This window comes from Dendrobates tinctorius, unplaced genomic scaffold, assembly GCF_039654945.1.
Source record: "Dendrobates tinctorius isolate UK_male_01 unplaced genomic scaffold, ASM3965494v1 ptg000232l, whole genome shotgun sequence".
NCBI classification, from domain to species: Eukaryota; Metazoa; Chordata; class Amphibia; order Anura; family Dendrobatidae; genus Dendrobates; species Dendrobates tinctorius.
In genome coordinates, this window is record NW_027361899.1 from 20254833 (window position 1) to 20275596 (window position 20764).

The 20764-nt window shown below is 51.5% G+C and overlaps 1 protein-coding gene across 2 annotated transcripts in view; it reads left to right on the forward strand.

Moving 5' to 3' along the window:
- Positions 1–3894: 3894 nt before the first annotated feature.
- Positions 3895–20764, forward strand: part of LOC141060133 (calpain-8-like) — a 138143-nt gene continuing 121273 nt past the window's right edge. The window contains exon 1 of one of the 2 annotated variants that reach the window (XR_012222667.1): positions 3895–6007. Coding sequence is in view for 1 of the 2 variants with exons in the window: in XM_073556414.1 (XP_073412515.1) it covers positions 5990–6007 (18 nt within the window). In the remaining variant the exon portion in view is untranslated. The remainder of the gene's footprint in view (positions 6008–20764) is intronic. The other variant, XM_073556414.1, reaches the window with a different exon arrangement.

Below are 20764 nucleotides of genomic sequence, written 5' to 3' on the forward strand. Positions count from 1 at the left end.
GGTGGCCCTACATGTCCCGGCAGGGAATCATAGATGTCTCGACAGGTATCCGTACATCCCGACAGATGTCCGTACACGTCCCGGCATCTACCTGTACACATCCTAGCATCTACCTGCACACATCCCGACACAGGTGTCCGTACATATTCTGGCAGGTGTCCTTACACGTCTCAGCATCTACCTGTCCACATCCCCACAGGTGTCTGTACACATTCTGGCATCTACCTGTACACATCCTGACAGGTGTTCGTACATGTCTCAGCATCTACCTCTACACATCCCAACAGGTGTCCGTACACGTCTCAGAATCTACTTGTATACAACCCGACAGGTGTCTGTACATGTCCCAGCATCTACCTGTACACATCCCGGGAGGTATCTGCACACATCCTAGCATCTACCTGCACACATCCCGACACAGGTGTCCGTACATATTCTGACAGGTGTCCTTACACGTCCCAGCATCTAACTGTACACATCCTGACAGATGTCTGTACACATTCTGGCATCTACCTGTATATATCACGAAAGGTGTCAGTACACGTCTCAGCATCTACCTGTACACATCCCCACAGGTGTCTTTACACATTCTGGCATCTACCTGTACACATCCTGACAGGTGTTCGTACATATCCCAGCATCTACCTCTACACATCCCGACAGATGTTGGTACACGTCCCAGCATCTACCTGTACACATCCCGGGAGGTATCTGCACACGTCCCGGCATCTCCCTGTACACATCCCGGGAGGTATCTGCACACGTCCCGGCATCTACCTGCACACATCCCGACACAGGTGTCCGTACATGTCCCGGCATCTCTCTGTACACATCCCGGGAGGTATCTGCACACGTCCCGGCATCTACCTGTACACCTCCCGGGAGGTATCTGCACACGTCCCGGCATCTCCCTGTACACATCCCGGGAGGTATCTGCACACGTCCCGGCATCTACCTGTACACCTCCCGGGAGGTATCTGCACACGTCCCGGCATCTCCCTGTACACATCCCGGGAGGTATCTGCACACGTCCCGGCATCTACCTGTACACATCCCGACACAGGTGTCCGTACATGTCCTGGCATCTCTCTGTACACATCCCGGGAGGTATCTGCACACGTCCTGGCATCTACCTGTACACCTCCCGGGAGGTATCTGCACACGTCCCGGCATCTCCCTGTACACATCCCGGGAGGTATCTGCACACGTCCCGGCATCTACCTGTACACATCCTAGCATCTACCTGCACACATCCCGACACAGGTGTCCGTACATATTCTGGCAGGTGTCCTTACACGTCTCAGCATCTACCTGTCCACATCCCCACAGGTGTCTGTACACATTCTGGCATCTACCTGTACACATCCTGACAGGTGTTCGTACATGTCTCAGCATCTACCTCTACACATCCCAACAGGTGTCCGTACACGTCTCAAAATCTACTTGTATACATCCCGACAGGTGTCTGTACATGTCCCAGCATCTACCTGTACACATCCCGGGAGGTATCTGCACACATCCTAGCATCTACCTGCACACATCCCGACACAGGTGTCCGTACATATTCTGACAGGTGTCCTTACACGTCCCAGCATCTAACTGTACACATCCTGACAGATGTCTGTACACATTCTGGCATCTACCTGTATATATCACGAAAGGTGTCGGTACACGTCTCAGCATCTACCTGTACACATCCCCACAGGTGTCTGTACACATTCTGGCATCTACCTGTACACATCCTGACAGGTGTTCGTACATATCCCAGCATCTACCTCTACACATCCCGACAGATGTTGGTACACGTCCCAGCATCTACCTGTACACATCCCGGGAGGTATCTGCACACGTCCCGGCATCTCCCTGTACACATCCCGGGAGGTATCTGCACACGTCCCGGCATCTACCTGCACACATCCCGACACAGGTGTCCGTACATGTCCCGGCATCTCTCTGTACACATCCCGGGAGGTATCTGCACACGTCCCGGCATCTACCTGTACACCTCCCGGGAGGTATCTGCACACGTCCCGGCATCTCCCTGTACACATCCCGGGAGGTATCTGCACACGTCCCGGCATCTACCTGTACACCTCCCGGGAGGTATCTGCACACGTCCCGGCATCTCCCTGTACACATCCCGGGAGGTATCTGCACACGTCCCGGCATCTACCTGTACACATCCCGACACAGGTGTCCGTACATGTCCCAGCATCTCTCTGTACACATCCCGGGAGGTATCTGCACACGTCCCGGCATCTACCTGTACACCTCCCGGGAAGTATCTGCACACGTCCCGGCATCTCCCTGTACACATCCCGGGAGGTATCTGTACACGTCCCGGCATCTACCTGTACACCTCCCTGGAGGTATCTGCACACGTCCCGGCATCTCCCTGTACACATCCCGGGAGGTATCTGCACACGTCCCGGCATCTCCCTGTACACATCCCGGGAGGTATCTGCACACGTCCCGGCATCTACCTGTACACCTCCCGGGAAGTATCTGCACACGTCCCGGCATCTCCCTGTACACATCCCGGGAGGTATCTGCACACGTCCCGGCATCTACCTGTACACCTCCCGGGAGGTATCTGCACACGTCCCGGCATCTCCCTGTACACATCCCGGGAGGTATCTGCACACGTCCCGGCATCTACCTGTACACCTCCCGGGAAGTATCTGCACACGTCCCGGCATCTCCCTGTACTGTACACATCCCGGCATCTACCTGTACACGTTCCAGCATCTATCCATAGACGTCCTGGCAGGTACCTGTACATGTCCTTTCAGATATCTGTACACGTGATGTCAGCATTAATATCAGGTGTCTGCCTATCCTTTGCTGGTTAGATTTTAAAGGGGTACCCTATGTCAATTTTTTTCTAGGATCCCCCCGTAAACTAACCAGTAAAAGCTAAGCAAACAGCTGTGAGCTGATAATAGCCTGGGAACCTTTATGGCTATTACTGGTTCCTTCCCAGAATATTAACATCAGCCCTCAGCCGTCGGCTTTCCCTCTGCTGGTTATGAAAATTTTGTGGGAGCCCATGCCTTTTTTTTTCAGTTTTTTAAAAAAAAATGTAATAGGTATGGCGAAGCACGCTGATTTTTGCCATTTGCTGTTTGGTTACAGCCTATGTAGATTCATTCTGTTAACACTCCTTCATAGGTTGGTGACAGTGTGTTTAATTAACTCTTTACTTACAGGTTTAGTAATGATGGTGTCTGGGTGTCTGGCTGTCACCTCTTCATTACTAAACCTAGGACTTGGTGTCAGCGACAGCTGCTAACATCAAGCCTTAATCCCATTACCCTGATGCCGCTCCATCAGAATAAAAAAGGCGTTGAACCAAGAAATTACATCATAAAACATTTTTTTAACTTTACGTAGCTCAAAAAAGCCTTCATTGCTGTACAAAACCTAGGCAAAAACACACTAAAAAACGCGCGCACTGGTAATGAGGGTCTTCCGAATGGGTCCTGGTCAGTATTTAGGAGTGGGGCATAGGCAGCAAAGCTTTGCATACTGAACACAAATCACTGACAACTAATGTCATTCTAGTCAATGATCGCAGCTGCTCCAGGAGAATGCTGTATTAGCGTTGATAAAAATGAATCTTGAAAAAAAAATGACCATTTTGATATAATTAATGTTAAACAATACAATGAAGATTACTTTGGCTACGTTAATCCCTAAAGAGGCACGCAAAATGGCGGTGACTGTGTCACCCAAAGTCGAAGACAACCAGTACATGTATTCTTACGTAAGTTCTCCCTCTAGCGTTCGAAAATCTACTTGTGCGCAAGCGCAGTAAGGCTCGACCCGCAGCGACGCTCTTAGCAACTTCCACTAGAGGGCGCGCTGTGCTTTAGAAACGTGTATCCTGCATACGTCAGTAAAGCTTCTTGCGGTCACCTTATCACCCTGGGCAACCGTTTGAGGCGTCGTAGTAACAGGGGATTGAGCGGTGATGGAGGGCGGCAGACGGTCTCCCTCTCTGCATCTAGACCTGACTAATTTCGAGGACGGTGGTGACAGCCGGTATGTACTCACCAGCCCCCACTCACTGGAGGCCTGTGCTCGGCTTGGAGTGCGGCCTGTGGATTTGCTGTACAAGTCCTATGGAGAGGTGAGGGAGGAAAATCCCGGGGCCTCCAGTCATGAGGTCAGAGAGATGTATGAGGCCCATCAGAAGGAGAGGCTGAGGAAGATGAGGCAGTGCCAGGAGCTGAGGAAGAGTCTGATGGAAAGTGCCTTTAGCCAGGAGCACGTTCAGCCCTCCACTGCCTGTCAGGACCCCCGAGACCCCGCAACCCGGAATCACAGAGACCCCACAACCTCGAATGCACAGAAACATAGAGACCCCGTAGGACAGAATCCCACAATCCAGAACCACCAGGTCCCCAAAATCCAGAATCCCCGAGACCACCAAGACTCCACAGCCCAGAACCCCTGGAACCAGCAAGATCCAACAATCCAGGACCACCAAGACCACTCAAGCCAGAACTACCGAGACACCAGAACCCAGAACAGAGACCCCGCAACCCATAAGCTGTGGCATCACCGAGACATCAGAGCCCAAAATCCCTGGAACCACCGAGACACCACAGCTTCCCCAGATCACTGGGACTACTTGGAGGTCACAAGAACCACAAGCTGCCGGGACCCCTACACCCTGCCTTCCTCTCCGAGCCGCTGGGACTCCTACAACCTTGTTACTTCTCCAAACCGTTGGGACTCCTATAACTTTGCTACCTCCCCAAACCCCGCAACCACGGGCCACAGAGGTGAAGGAGATATGCGAAGAAGCCTAAGCCATGGAAACCTGGATTACCAGGAAGAGCAAATCCGCCATCTTACCCGTAAGGTGGAAAAAGAAGTCAAGGTATCCGTGCCCTATAGAGATAAGAAGATCGCCGCCCTGATGTTACTCAGACACCAAGAGGAGGAGATGTCAAAGCAGAGGAAGCTACAAGCCCAGCAAGCCTGGGACGACCTACGGAGCAAAGAGAAAGTGATCCGAGATGCTTTGATCAAGCGCGACTGGACAGACCGACCACAGAACCATAGACGAAGCCCAAGAAGCTCTAAGCTCGATTGGCAACTTGATGCCGTCCGTTATCTGACTGCTCAGAATAACAAGGATTGGAAGATGTTGACTCCTGAAGAGAAGATTCTTCTCAAAGATGGCATGAAGAAAGTGCAAGAAGATCTACAGTCGAAGAGGCGACAGCAAGACATCAGAGAAACTGGCGGGCGTCTACTTGAGGAACGGATGCTGCAAGCCTTCAAGGCTAAGATGATCAAAGACCTTCAGGACAAGAAAAACATCCAAATCAAGAATGAATATGAGAAATTACGACATTCTCGGCTGAAGGAGGTGGCGGACAACCAGGTGAAAGCCGAGGAACTGTCTAAGAGGATGTCCATGCGGCAGAAGGAGCGTAGGTTCCAAGATATATACGAGCAGATCCAGGAGGAACGTATTAAGGAAATCCAAAATAAAGCGTCTAGAGAAGAAGCGATGATCGCCATGGCTAAACTGCGGGCAGAACGGCAGGAAAAAGAGCAAATAAATCACAAAAAGATGCTGCTCCACGTAAGCAACCAAAAGACTCGACAGGCGAAAGACTCCTTGGGAAAAAGTCTACAGAGTAAATCTGAGAGGATGCGTGAACTGAACATCGTCAAGGAGAAAGCCCACCAGATCCTAAAACAAAAAGTGGAAGAAGGCGAAGAAAACCAGCGGAAACAAATCGCCCATCTGATCAGGATCAAAGACCGGAAAAGTGACAAGCTCATCAAGGAAAAGGAAGCCACCATCCAGGAGGGGAAGAAGATCGCCAGGGCCTCCTTCCACATGCGAGATAAAATCCGAGAGCAGACCAAGAGCAGGACATTCGACCAGATGGCCCTGCAGGCCCAGCTAAGTGCGAGCTTTATGAAAAGCCTCCCTTAAGGGAGTGAATGGTGACGAGGTCGGGAAATGGATTCAACTTTGCAGGTGGGGAGAGCCCTCGAGAAGTAATTTTCACCTTTTAATCGTCGGAGCATACACTTCCATGCACATAGAGCACCAACTTTTATTTAGACCCAGAGCTGAAAAATGTCATGTATATTGACTCTCTGACTTTTAGGATTAGTCGAGATGGCCGAATGTTAAGATCGAAGCGTTTCCTTAGGATTAGTCATGAATGTGTCATCTCTGGGGATTGGACCCCAATTAATCCCAATTTCAGGTCTTCTGTTTTACATCATTGAAGAAACCCTTTTGGGCTGAATTCACACAGCTCCTTTTAAAAAAATATGCAGCCTGTTCACTTCAGCTAAAGACACAGCGCCACCTACTGAATTGTGGCTGTGTATGGTACTTCAGCTCCTCTCCGTTGCAGCGAATGGCTCTGAGGCTGGTTGGTATATAAGTGGATGATACCTCAGAACAATAGCCTTCCAACTGACATCATCAAAAAAGGGTTTTGGGAGGAGAGACGTTTATATGACTTGTATGATTTTAATTGTTATGAGTGTGAAAGGGGAATTCCAACTGTAGCCAATAATGATGAGCGAACGTGTTCGGATTTGGTGTTATCTGAGCATGCTCGGGTGCTAACCGAGTGACTTCGCCGTGTTTGAAAAATATGTTCAAGTCCCCGCGGCTGTTCGACATCCTCTTTGTTAGACAATCCCTGTATGTGTTGCGACTGTCAAACAGCCACGAGACATGCAGCCGCGGGGGCTCAAACATATTAAAGCTCGCTAAAGTCACTCGGTTAGCACCTGAGCATGCTCAGATAACACCTCATCCCGGCACATTCGCTCATCACTAGTAGCTAATGATGGCAATTTGATTTGCGCTGTCCTGGTCCGTGGTACAATCCGGTCATCCATGGCAGCTGGTCTTCACTTTTTCTGGAACCCTGGGTGCTTCTGGCGCTTCCTAGGACTCATGACGTCACGTGAAGCTTAGTCAGTGGGCCTCATGCGACATCTTGGGGTCTAGGAGGCGCACAGGATGCCGGACGTGAAGGAGAGACTGGCTGCCATGGAGGACTGGATTGGACCATGCTGGATGGAGTATCCAAGGCTTATGCCGTTTTTTGTTTTTTTTACAGCAGATCAGTCCCTGTAACTGGAACGGGACTATGGCGTCCCGGGTTGCAGTACCACGGAAGGCCACCAGCTGCGGCTGGTAATGAATGTAGGGGCTGCAGCCCTTTAATCAGCAGGTCGCCCCCCCCACACACATAGGATACTGATAGCCTTTAGATTTCCCAGAGAGACTTTGTAATGTTTTCATCCTGTGTTGTGTTATAATGGCTTCTATGCTGTTATTTACTGTATGTGCCGCCGTCACCATTGATTTGTATTGAACCGTTTTCAGCACAAACAAAACCCTACAAATAAGAGCAGTAATTACTGCAAGCCGGAGCCAAACCTATCGACGAGCCGTATGTATGTACGCGAGTACAGTATTATTATGTTACCGCCTGATATACTGACATCTAGTGGACACGGCTGTGGTTCCATATGTCCACACTCCCTTCTAGTGATATCATTCCGTTTCACTGCAGGCTGTAAAGCGAGGCGGTTCTCTTTAGTTTACAGCCTAATCTGACATCTAGTGGACAATAATGAACGCTGCAATAATTATACTCCACACTGTTTTAAAATCTAACTCTGTTTCGCTGCAGGCTGTAAAGTGAGACGGTTGTATTTTAGGCTATAACCTTACATACTGACATCTAGTGGACAATAATGAGCACTGCAGTACATTATATTTCCTATTTATAGGTAGTACATAACACATATATATGGTACACATCAAGGTTTAGATGTTATTAGACATTGTATATGCACTATTGAAATGAGCTAAATCTTAGTAAAAACTCAATTAGGTTTTTCTGTTTTATGTGCACTGAAGTGATCAGTATTCCTGACGCACAGGACTCGGATAATATAACCTGAAAATAAGGTGTGACTGCAATTAAAGAGGTAGTGAGAGATGACATATTGCTAGGATCGTTAGGGATCTGATTTCCAGGACCTGAGAATGGACGGATCTGCAGCGCTCGGCCTCCTTCCCAGTGTTTCCTCTGCATAGGAGCCTCTTCACAGCACCTGCTGCCTGGGGTAAAAGTTCAGGGGAAAGAGCGCTGCGGTCCCTTCATTCTCCAGATTGGTGGCGATCACAGAGGTTGAAAGGTGAGGCAGCAATATGTGCTGGCAATATGATTATCGGGGTTCAGTGACATCATCTACTGTTCTCTTGTGCAGCCGTCCTGGGTTTGCATAGACTATTCCACAGCACAGTAATACATGTGGATATAACGTTATCTGAACCATTAGTGAATGTCTGATTTATTACATTATGGACTTTGATACAGGATTGTGAATTATGATTTTGTATTAATATTTATTTAGGAGCTTATAACAAAAGAGATGATTTTACAGATCTTTATTTTATAATTATCCAACCAATAAATGTTCTGCTGTTATCAGCATAGTGTGAAATCTGTGTCATTTTACTCCAGAGCTGCACTCGCTATTCTGCTGGTGCAGTCACTGTGTACATACATTACATTACTGATCCTGAGTTACAGCCTGTATTATACTCCAGAGCTGCACTCACTATTCTGCTGGTGCAGTCACTGTGTACATACATTACATTACTGATCCTGAGTTACATCCTGTATTATATCCCAGAGCTGCACTCGCTATTCTGCTGGTGCAGTCACTGTGTACATACATTACATTACTGATCCTGAGTTACATCCTGTATTATATCCCAGAGCTGCACTCGCTATTCTGCTGGTGCAGTCACTGTGTACATACATTACATTACTGATCCTGAGTTACATCCTGTATTATATCCCAGAGCTGCACTCGCTATTCTGCTGGTGCAGTCACTGTGTACATACATTACATTACTGATCCTGAGTTACATCCTGTATTATACCCCAGAGCTGCACTCACTATTCTGCTGGTGCAGTCACTGTGTACATACATTACATTACTGATCCTGAGTTACCTCCTGTACTATACCCCAGAGCTGCACTCACTATTCAGCTGGTGCAATCACTGTGTACATACATTACATTACTGATCCTGAGTTACCTACTGTACTATACCCCAGAGCTGCACTCACTATTCAGCTGGTGCAGTCACTGTGTACATACATTACATTACTGATCCTGAGTTACCTTCTGTATTATACCCCAGAGCTGCACTCACTATTCTGCTGGTGCAGTCACTGTGTACATACATTACATTACTGATCCTGAGTTACATCCTGTATTATACTCCAGCGCTGCACTCACTATTCTGCTGGTGCAGTCACTGTGTACATACATTACATTACTGATCCTGAGTTACATCCTGTATTATACTCCAGAGCTGCACTCACTATTCTGCTGGTGCAGTCACTGTGTACATACATTACATTACTGATCCTGAGTTACCTCATGTATTATACCCCAGAGCTGCACTCACTATTCTGCTGGTGCAGTCACTGTGTACATACATTACATTACTGATCCTGAGTTACCTCCTGTATTATACTCCATTGCTGCACTCACTATTCTGCTGGTGCAGTCACTGTGTTCATACATTACATTACTGATCCTGAGTTACATCCTGTATTATACCCCAGAGCTGCACTCACTATTCTGCTGGTGCAGTCACTGTGTACATACATTACATTACTGATCCTGAGTTACCTCCTGTATTATACTCCAGAGCTGCACTCACTATTCTGCTGGTGCAGACACTGTGTACATACATTACATTACTGATCCTGAGTTACATCCTGTATTATACTCCAGAGCTGCACTCACTATTCTGCTGGTGCAGACACTGTATACATACATTACATTACTGATCCTGAGTTACATCCTGTAGCTCTTTTTTATTATAAAAGTATAAAAAACACAATACATAACAGACTACATAATACAAAACACAATACATAGCAGACAAACAATGCTCCCGACATAAATATTTGTGCAAACCTCGCAATTTTACCTGATCCCCCAGGCTTTCCAGCCTAGAGGGCCCCAGCAGGATCCCTCCACCCCTATACAACTTGAAATAAAGAAACCCCTATGTAACACATTCATCCCCTACGCACACCCTTTCACACTCCATTCGCGCTTTGCACCCATACCTATATACAAGTAATAAAGAAAAAAAAAAAAAAAAAAACATATTCCGGCCCTTCTGCCTTAAAAAAAAAACCCATAGCCACTTATACTGGCAAAACCCCAGCACCAGCCTAACACCTCTACGGAAATTTTTTTTTTTTTTTTTTTTTTAAATTTTAATAATTTTTTTTCCTTTTTTTATATACTTTTTTTTTTTTTTTTTATTTATCATCCCCCCACCACACCCAAGGTCCAAAAGTCCATGGCCCATTACACGAAACACACAAGGTCCATCAATGTTCATGGCCTATCACATCTATCTCTTGGCAAAAACAGTTTATGCTCCAAGAGGAAAACCCTCACCCGGCTCCACCCAAAACCTATGCTATTTACCACGTGGTCCATTCTTCTTTTCCTTTCCACGATTTGTCCATCCACTTTCCCTTCGGATAAAGGTCCTCTTTTCCCATTCTCACCCCCCATTCACCCCCCTCCCAACCTCACTACACCCTCCCATGCACTCCTAACTAAAACAAAAGAAAGTATGTATAATACACAAAAATACAAATATACAATATATATCTACATATACACCACATAACATTATTACCATATTTGTTTTGGCTTGCCACCACACACTTTCCTTTGCAGACCCAAGATCAGTGCCTGCAAGCCCAATATCCATTAATGCTCTATGTTTCCAAAACAAAAGTCTAGAGTGGCATGCTTTAGCCCACCACCAGGAAAAGGAGTTCTCGAGGCCCCGTCCCTCACTAACTCATTCACCCTGTCCCTCAACAACTAAGACTGTCCCTGCTTCTGTCCCTAAAGAAACTATCCCTATCTGTCCCTTCCTGTCCCTACTCCACCTAACTTAACATAACTAACTTTCTATCTGTCCCTCAGTGCCTGTCCCTCCCTGTCCCTATCTGCCCCTACTTCTGTCCCTAGCACACCCAGTGAAACTTATGCTATCCCTACCCTCATTCACACGGAGCTAGCTCTCCCTTGAGTGCGTTTTTAAAAGGAGAGGCCTCTCCAAAGCCAAGAGGCCTTCCTCACACCCAACCTTTCGAACTCCAAAGAACGGACCTTCACCAGGTCACCCAAGATGTTTCCTACCACCTCATCCCTTGGGAGGGTTTTTTTCCGCGTCGAAACTAGGCACCGTGCATTCCAAGTGTAGAACCTAACCACTACACTGACTAGAAATAAAGTGCACGGGTCCCGGCCACCCAGGGATCTGAACGCTCCATAAACCCACTCAGCGTAGGAGAGGGACGCCAGCCGCGGCCAACGTATGGAAGCACCCACCCTGTTGTACACCTCTGCATTAAAGGGACACTGAAGCAGGAAGTGCTCCATGCTTTCCAGCACGTCGCCACACTCCTCACGGGGACAACCCCGATCATCGGATTTCCTGCACTTCAGGTTATCCTTTACATACAGCCTCCCGTGGAAGCAACGCCAGGTCAAGTCCCAAAACTTCATGGGGATCCGCTTAGAATTTAAAAGCCCCAGCCCGACCTCCAGATCCCGGCCTGGGCAATCCTTAAGGGCCAGGGGCTTCTGGAAATGGGTCAACAGGACCCTCCTGTCAAGGCATTGCCTCGACATGGTCCTGATTTCCCACATTCCCAGACCCCACCGGCGGATCACCTTCAGAACCGGGGTAGCGTAAGCTGGGAGATGCCCATGAGGTGTGCGTAGGTCCTTCACCTGCCCTCCTGTCTCCCATTCCTGGAAGAAAGGCCAAAGCCAACCCTTGCAGGAGACTACCCACGGAGGAGCCCTCTCTAGCCAGAGGTTGGAGATGTTAGTCTTAAGAAAGGTGTTTACTAGAAACACCACCGGGTTGACCATACCCAACCCACCTAGTCTCCTCGTACGGTATGTAACCTCCCTCTTGATTAGGTTAAGCCTATTCCCCCATAACAATTGAAAGAACAGGCTATAGACCCGTGTCCAGAGAGGTTCCGGCAAGATGCACACACTGCCCAGGTATATTAATAAAGGTAGCAGAAAGCCTTTAGCCAGGGCAACCCTTTCCTTCAGGGTTAAAGACCAACCCTTCCATTGGTCCACCTTTTGGGCGGCGATCTTAAGTCTGCCCTCCCAATTTTGCTGGGGGTAATCCCCGGGGCCAAATTCGATGCCTAGAATTTTGGCGGTGGCCTGGGGCCCTGGAAGGGTGTCCGGGAGATCAAACCTGGGATCTCCCCCTCCCAGCCAGAGACTTTCACACTTATCCCGGTTGATCATGGACCCGGATGCCTCCGAGTAGCGCACTACCTCCGACATGACCCAATCCGCCTCCCTTCTCGAGGACACGAAAAGGGAAACATCATCGGCATACGCCACCACCCTCAGAGAGGACCCAGAGCCCGCCCGGTCCATCCCGACTCCCGCCAACGGTCCACGATCTACCCTCCTTAGGAAGGGATCGATCGCGAACACGTATAAAAGTGGGCTCAGCGGACAGCCCTGACGGACCCCAGAACCCACCTCAAAAGGGCGACCTGACCAACCGTTCACCAGCGGAAAAGTCTCAGCCCCTTGGTACAAGATCTCTAACCATTTTACAAACCTCCCAGGCAGACCATACCTCAAAAGGACGGACCAGAGGTACTCGTGGTTGACCCGGTCAAAGGCTTTCGCTTGATCTAATGACAGCAAGTACCCCCTCCAGTGACCTGCCCTACCCTGCTCCACTGCCTCTCGGACACCGAGCACAGCACTAAAAGTACTGCGGCCCGGAACAGAGCAATGCTGGGCCCCTGAAAGGAGCCGGGGTGCAAACTTCACCAGCCGATTAAACAGCACCTTGGCCAGAACCTTCCGGTCCGTATCGAGAAGCGCTATGGGACGCCAATTCTCGATACGGGACGGATCCTTACCCTTTGACAGAATAATGAGGGCTGACTTCCTCATTGAGTCGGGAAGAGTGCCCGAGGAGAGACACTCATTAAATACCCCTGTCAAGAGGGGGACCAAGGAGTCCCTAAAAGTCTTATAGAACTCGGATGTTAAGCCATCCGGACCTGGCGATTTCTTGGGCCGAAGCCCATCAATGGCCAGTCTCACTTCCTCTTCCCTGATTTCCTCTGCCAAAACACCAAGAGAAGGATCACCCCCTGGCTCAGGGACGGTTTCAGCCAGGAAAGCCGACATCCTGTCCCGATCCAGATCCTTCTTTTCCAAGAGGTGTGAGTAGAAGGATCTGACCACCTCCAGGATCCCTGATTTGGATCTGTTCAGGGACCCCGTACTGTCGATCAGTCCTGTCACCATCTTACAATTCACTGACATCTTACAGTTTCGGTAAGGGTCGGGTGAGCGGTACTTCCCGAAGTCCCTCTCAAAAACTAAAGATGTGTGTCTATCATACTGACACCTCCTGAGCAAAGATTTCACTCTGGAGATTTCCTCACGGTCACCTCCAGTCGAGACAAGCTGCTCGAGTTTCCTCCCCAGGGCCTGGTACAAGCGGTGCCTGTTCAGACTCCTGAGGCTCGAGAGCTGACGGAAGAACCCCGCCACCCGCTTTTTGAAGATCTCCCACCACTCTGACTTACTACTACAGAGATCCAACAGCGGTACCTGGCTCTGAAGAAAGTCCTCGAAGGATTGTCTCACCTCCGCTTCTTCCAGCAGGGACGAATTGAGCTTCCACAGCCCTCTTCCCATCCGATGAGTCTCTGCACCATTCAGAGAAAAGAAAATTAGACAGTGATCGGAGAACTCCACCTCAACGGCGGACACAGCAGAAAAGATGGCGTCCTCCTTCAAAAAAAACCTGTCTATTCTAGACCTACAGCTACCCCTATGGTAGGTGAAACCTCCGTGACCTGGGGTGTGCCGGATGTGGACATCCACCAGGCGAGCTTCGCTGGCTATGCTATTCAACGCGACGCTATCATAAGCCAGGCGATCTCCGGGACCCCCCCGGTCACGGGACCTCGTAATGGTGTTGAAGTCCCCACCGAAGACCACCTGCCGGCTCGTAAAAAGAAAGGGCTTGATCCTCAGGAAGAGACATTTGCGGTCCCACTTGGACTGCGGGCCGTAGATGTTGATGAGCCGGAGCTCTTGTCCCCTCATGAAGACATCTAGGATCAGGCACCTCCCCATTTCCAACTCAGTAACCCGTCGGCATTCAACAGCTGCAGTCTTAAAAAGGACTGCCACCCCGCTATACGGCTCGGCCGCAAGAGACCAGTATGAGGGCCCGCACCTCCACTCCCTCCGTGCTTTATAGATGGCCCCCATGTCTGTTAGTCTGGTCTCTTGCAAGAATAAAATTTCTGCCTCAATCCGGGAGAAAAAATCAAAGGCCGTGAAACGAGCCACATCTGACTTTATGCTGGCAACATTAATAGATGCCAGCGTCAACGGGGCGAGTTCCGCCATCATGGGTGATCAAGTTGGATGGCCAACTTCTTACCACTGCTATCACCTCCACCTGGGGAGGGGTCGGACACCTTCCTTTTCAGGGAAGCTCCCGTTGTGTCCATCCCACCCCCCCCGGTGTCCTCGCCCCCGGGTTCCAGGTCTGTCCCCCCCCAGGAGGAACACTGCCCCCTGAGGGACGGACCCCACCATCCCCCGAAGGACCCTCCGGTGGTACCCCCGGCCCAGCATCCTCGTCTTGCGGCCCATCATCCGAGCCTCCGAGGACGCTGAACCGGTTGGAGAGATCAATCAGAGGGGGGTCAGCGGGCCCTTCCGTGCGCACCCTGGTGGTCGGGGGCGGGGGAGATTTTGAAGGCTTGCCAGCCTTCTTCCCCCCCGATTTGTTACGATTGGCACGTTTACTTTTGCCACCCGCTGCTGTAGGCTGCTCCTGGACCTCCTCATCAACACTTTCATACTGTGAGGACCCGTCCGAGTCAGCCGCTTTATCCTCCCTCTCCATCCTCCTGATCTCTTCTCTCACCACACTCTCCCTCAGGACCTCAGAGGCTTTTGCCACGGGCCTGGAGGGAGGAGCAGGCATCGACCCGGTTGCCCGAGACTTCACCTGCCCCCCACCCCCATGGCGTTTTTCTTGCCTCCGCACATACGCGGGGCCCCTCACCTTGGCATTGCCCTTCCTCACCGGTCCCTCAGCCCCTTCCCCTCCGCCACCACCTGCCACAGCTGCAGGAGCGCCGCCAGAGGTTTCTCCCTCACGGACTCCTCCCGCCGGGCCTGCAGCGGCATTAGAAAAGGAGCGAGGGCAGCGGCTGAGAGGGTGACCTAGGTCACCACACAAGTGACACCGAATGTCCTTACACGAGGCGGCCAGATGACCTACCCCACCACACAAGGCACATTTCTGTACCTTGCAGCTAGCGCTGAAGTGAGTGGGGTCGCCGCACTTGTGGCAGACCTTCGGTTGCCCCTGGTAGAAGACCAGGATCCTGTCCCTTCCCAGGAACGCCGAGGAAGGGATGTGGGTGACCGTGCCGCCGGAAACCTTCAGTTTAACCATGAAGGTCCAGCCCCCCGACCAGATGCCGAATTCGTCCCTGTTCTTTTTGGGGACCTCGGTGACTTCCCCGTAACGGGAAAGCCACGTCATAATGTCCACGCCGGCAAGTGACTCGTTACAAGTGACCACGGTCACTCGCTTGACGGAATTTTGGCGAGACACCGCTTGCGCAACGAAGTCTCGCCATCCGGGCTCTTCCCGCACCAGCTCATAGTTAGACCAGAAGAGCTCAAGCCCCTCTGGCCGCACAAAGCTGACGTCGAAGAAGCGGGACGCCGAAGGATGTATCAGGGCAAAGATGTCATTCGCCCCGAAGCCCATCTTAAGGAGGAGCTCCACCACCTTGCTCCTAGGTGGAACAGCTTCACTGCCCCCCCACCTAAGACGGACCACATTCCTCCTTTGCGGCCCCTGCCCGGCTGTGGGGAGAGACCAAACAGTCCCTCCCTCCCCTTGGTTTTGGAAGGCAGCAAGGCCGTGTCTCTCTATCCAGAAAGACAAGTCCACTGTCCTCCCCTCTACCACTATCGACCTTTCTCCTTTTTTGAGGGCCTCCAGGAAACGGTGGTGCAAAGCGCCGTCCCTGGAGCCCGGAGGCGAGGAGACCCCCCCAGGACCACCCCGAGGACCACCCCGACCCCCAGCCGCGGCCCCCGCATAACTATGTTGGGGTCTTGCGGCCAGGGGGGCAGACGGGCCAGCCCTCCCACCACTACCACCACTTGTGCCAGCACCCTCATTCGTCCTCCCACTCACTCTCCCATTCACTCTTTTATTATTTGCATTCACCCCAGCATTCACTCCAGCACACTCACCCACATTCACAGTAGCACTCACTCCTTCATCCATGTCACTCATATCACCATTCACTTCAGCAAACATCTCCTCAAATATGTCCACTCCACTTTCGTACTCACTCTCACTCGCACAATTGGTGAACATAGCAACATTATTTACATTATTTACATTATTTACATTTCCCGAACCAGTGTAGTTCCTCTCTTTGCCTGCTGGGGGCCCTGAGCTCTCTTGCTGGGAGCTACTCCAGCTCCTGTCCAGGAGCGCTGCTGCCCCTTTAAATGCCTCAGTGCAGATGACATCATGCACTCTGCCCTGGCTGGGCCTAGGAGCAACAGCAGCTCCTGGTTTCAGCTCCATTTTTTTTCCTTTTTCTAAGGTTTCCTTGCTCTGGGCAGGGACGGCCACTGGCACCGCTCCCTGCCCTGCACTTTTCTTCACCCCCGCTTGCCAGGGAGCGCCAGAGTCCCCGCACCCCCAGATGAAGGTAGGTGGGCCGGGGACCCCGACAACTCTCCGCCAGCTTTTGGGGGCAGCACAGCATTACTTAGAAGGGTGGGTGGGACAGAGGGCAGCGGGCCCGCAGCGGCCACACCCCCCGCCGGTCGCAGCCACCCCAGGCAGAGCCGCGGCCCCCTGCGAGGCCACGGCCCCCCCGGGTGACGCGAGCACAGCGGGCAGAGCCGCGACCGCTGAGGCCACGACCCCCCCGCCAGTCACAGCCACCACGGGCAGAGCAGCGACCCCTTGCGAGGCCACGCCCCCCCGGGCGACGCAGACGCAGCGGGTGGGACGACGGCCGAGGAGGACATGCCCCCCCCCGCACGCCGCAGCCTTTGCAGGCCGGGCAACACTCGGGGAGGCCACGCCCCCCTCACGGACCACCACCGCCACCCTATGCCCACCACTTGAGACGGGCAAGGCCGGCCACTCCCCCTCGTCGCCCAGCGGCGGCGGAGCCCCCCGCACGGACCCCTTTTTGGGTCGACGTGCCGGAGACCCCGCTCTCACCACAGGCGCCGACATGGGAGCGACCAGCACTTTGCACCGCCTCAGCTGCTGCTTGATGTTCTGTTCGCCCTTCCTAGGCTTCTGGACCCCCACTAGCGATCCAGACTTAGCGGATCCGTACGTGGGGGGTCCAGAAGCCCCAGCACTCGCCGCCGGAGGTGCGGCCCTGGCTTTACCAACTTTGCCTGGTGCCAGGCCAGCCCCCCCTGCCACCGAGGGCTGAGCCTGGACACCACCACCAACACCACAACCAGCACCGACCTCCATGTCGCTGCCCTGGTCTGAACTGTCACCAGATGCGACAGTCAGGTCACAACAGTCATCTCTCTCCCCGCTCCCTTGCTGCGGACCCACCACAGGGCCCGAGCCGGGGTGGGTAGCGGGTTCCACACAGCGGGACAGAGGGGCCCCGGGAAGAGGAGCAAAAACCAGTTGTTCCTCCACGCCTTCAGAGGCCTTACGCCTGCGCCTCCTGTTTCTCCTCTTCCCGGTTGCCTCATCCTCCGGGCAGACCTCATACCCAAACAACAGCGTGCCAAACCGTGCTGGGGATTCAGTCTGCCGTACTTGTTTAAGGATGAGGCAGCCCCCCTCAGAACTACTCCCGCTCCCTCCATCCTCCCCCTCGCTCCCGCTTTCCTCCGCGTTACTGGAGTCCAGCGGGAGGGCCACCTGCTCAGGGGCTCTCTCGCTGCATGTTACCTGGCTCTCGCTGGTGTCCGCCAGGTCTTCAGGTGGAGGCGGCCCGGGTGTGGTGTGGGCGCCATCTTGCTCTTCCTCCTCCTCGCTTTCCTCCACCTGGATGGGGACTCCTGACCCCCCAGGAGACCCACCGGCCATGGCCCTGAACCGGTCCTCGTTCTGCAGCTTTTCCTGGAAGGGGCCGCTGCCGGCCATGATGGAACTTCGCCTGTCCTCCAGGGCCCGAATCTCCCCTTTCAGCCGCTTGACCGTGGCGGTGACCTCCGCTCTCTTTGAGGCAGGGAGCCTGTTTTTACTGATGACCCGGGCTCCCTCCAACTCCCCCCAGAGTCTCCTGAGCTGCTTGCCGGCCTCCTCGTACTCGGAGAGGTGGGCATGAATGCGGGAGGCGTAGGTGGTAGCTGGCTCTCCCGCAACCTTGGAGCCCCAGATGTTAAGGGGGGGCCCCGCCTCACCTCTGCCGGCTGCTGCACCTCCAGGGGAAGGGCCCGCCACAGCCTTCACTTCAGGGGTCCCGGACCCTGGAGCCTTGCGGCCCCCTGGGGTCCGCTTTTTCCCCATCCCTGAGACTGGCTGACTGTGCCTTGGGCCTCCTGGTGGTGGATGAGGCCCCCCACCCCCAGCTGGCTTGCCGGAGGGTGGGAGCCAGGGGCACAGCCCCGGCGCTCAGTCCCAGGGAGAGTCCTCTTTCCTGGGAAGGGGGCAGATGGAAAGTCCTTGCAGGAAAAAAAACCTCCCTTCCCAGGAGCTTAGCAAAACCCCAGCCTGCAGAGGCTCAGCTGCGACGCTCCTCCTCTTCTGGGGTGTGTCCAGAGCTGCACTCAGTATGCTGCTGGTGCAGTCACTGTGTACATACATTACATTACTGATCCTGAGTTACATCCTGTATTATACTCCAGAGCTGCACTCACTATTCTGCTGGTGCAGTCACTGTGTTCATACATTACATTACTGATCCTGAGTTACATCCTGTATTATACCCCAGAGCTGCACTCACTATTCTGCTGGTGCAGTCACTGTGTACATACATTACATTACTGATCCTGAGTTACCTCCTGTATTATACTCCATTGCTGCACTCACTATTCTGCTGGTGCAGTCACTGTGTTCATACATTACATTACTGATCCTGAGTTACATCCTGTATTATACCCCAGAGCTGCACTCACTATTCTGCTGGTGCAGTCACTGTGTACATACATTACATTACTGATCCTGAGTTACCTCCTGTATTATACTCCAGAGCTGCACTCACTATTCTGCTGGTGCAGACACTGTGTACATACATTACATTACTGATCCTGAGTTACATCCTGTATTATACTCCAGAGCTGCACTCACTATTCTGCTGGTGCAGACACTGTATACATACATTACATTACTGATCCTGAGTTACATCCTGTATTATACCCCAGAGCTGCACTCACTATTCTGCTGGTGCAGTCACTGTGTACATACATTACATTACTGATCCTGAGTTACATCCTGTATTATACTCCAGAGCTGCACTCACTATTCTGCTGGTGCAGTCACTGTGTACATACATTACATTACTGATCCTGAGTTACATCCTGTATTATACCCCAGTGCTGCACTCACTATTCTGCTGGTGCAGTCACTGTGTACATACATTACTGATCCTGAGTTACATCCTGTATTATACTCCAGCGCTGCACTCACTATTCTGCTGGTGCAGTCACTGTGTACATACATTACATTACTGATCCTGAGTTACATCCTGTATTATACTCCAGAGCTGCACTCACTATTCTGCTGGTGCAGTCACTGTGTACATACATTACATTACTGATCCTGAGTTACCTCATGTATTATACCCCAGAGCTGCACTCACTATTCTGCTGGTGCAGTCACTGTGTACATACATTACATTACTGATCCTGAGTTACCTCCTGTATTATACTCCATTGCTGCACTCACTATTCTGCTGGTGCAGTCACTGTGTTCATACATTACATTACTGATCCTGAGTTACATCCTGTATTATACCCCAGAGCTGCACTCACTATTCTGCTGGTGCAGTCACTGTGTACATACATTACATTACTGATCCTGAGTTACCTCCTGTATTATACTCCAGAGCTGCACTCACTATTCTGCTGGTGCAGACACTGTGTACATACATTACATTACTGATCCTGAGTTACATCCTGTATTATACTCCAGAGCTGCACTCACTATTCTGCTGGTGCAGACACTGTGTACATACATTACATTACTGATCCTGAGTTACATCCTGTATTATACCCCAGAGCTGCACTCACTATTCTGCTGGTGCAGTCACTGTGTACATACATTACATTACTGATCCTGAGTTATATCCTGTATTATACTCCAGAGCTGCACTCACTATTCTGCTGGAGCAGTCACTGTGTACATACATTACATTACTGATCCTGAGTTACATCCTGTATTATACCCCAGTGCTGCACTCACTATTCTGCTGGTGCAGTCACTGTGTACATACATTACATTACTGATCCTGAGTTACATCCTGTATTATACTCCAGAGCTGCACTCACTATTCTGCTGGTGCAGACACTGTGTACATACATTACATTACTGATCCTGAGTTACATCCTGTATTATACCCCAGAGCTGCACTCACTATTCTGCTGGT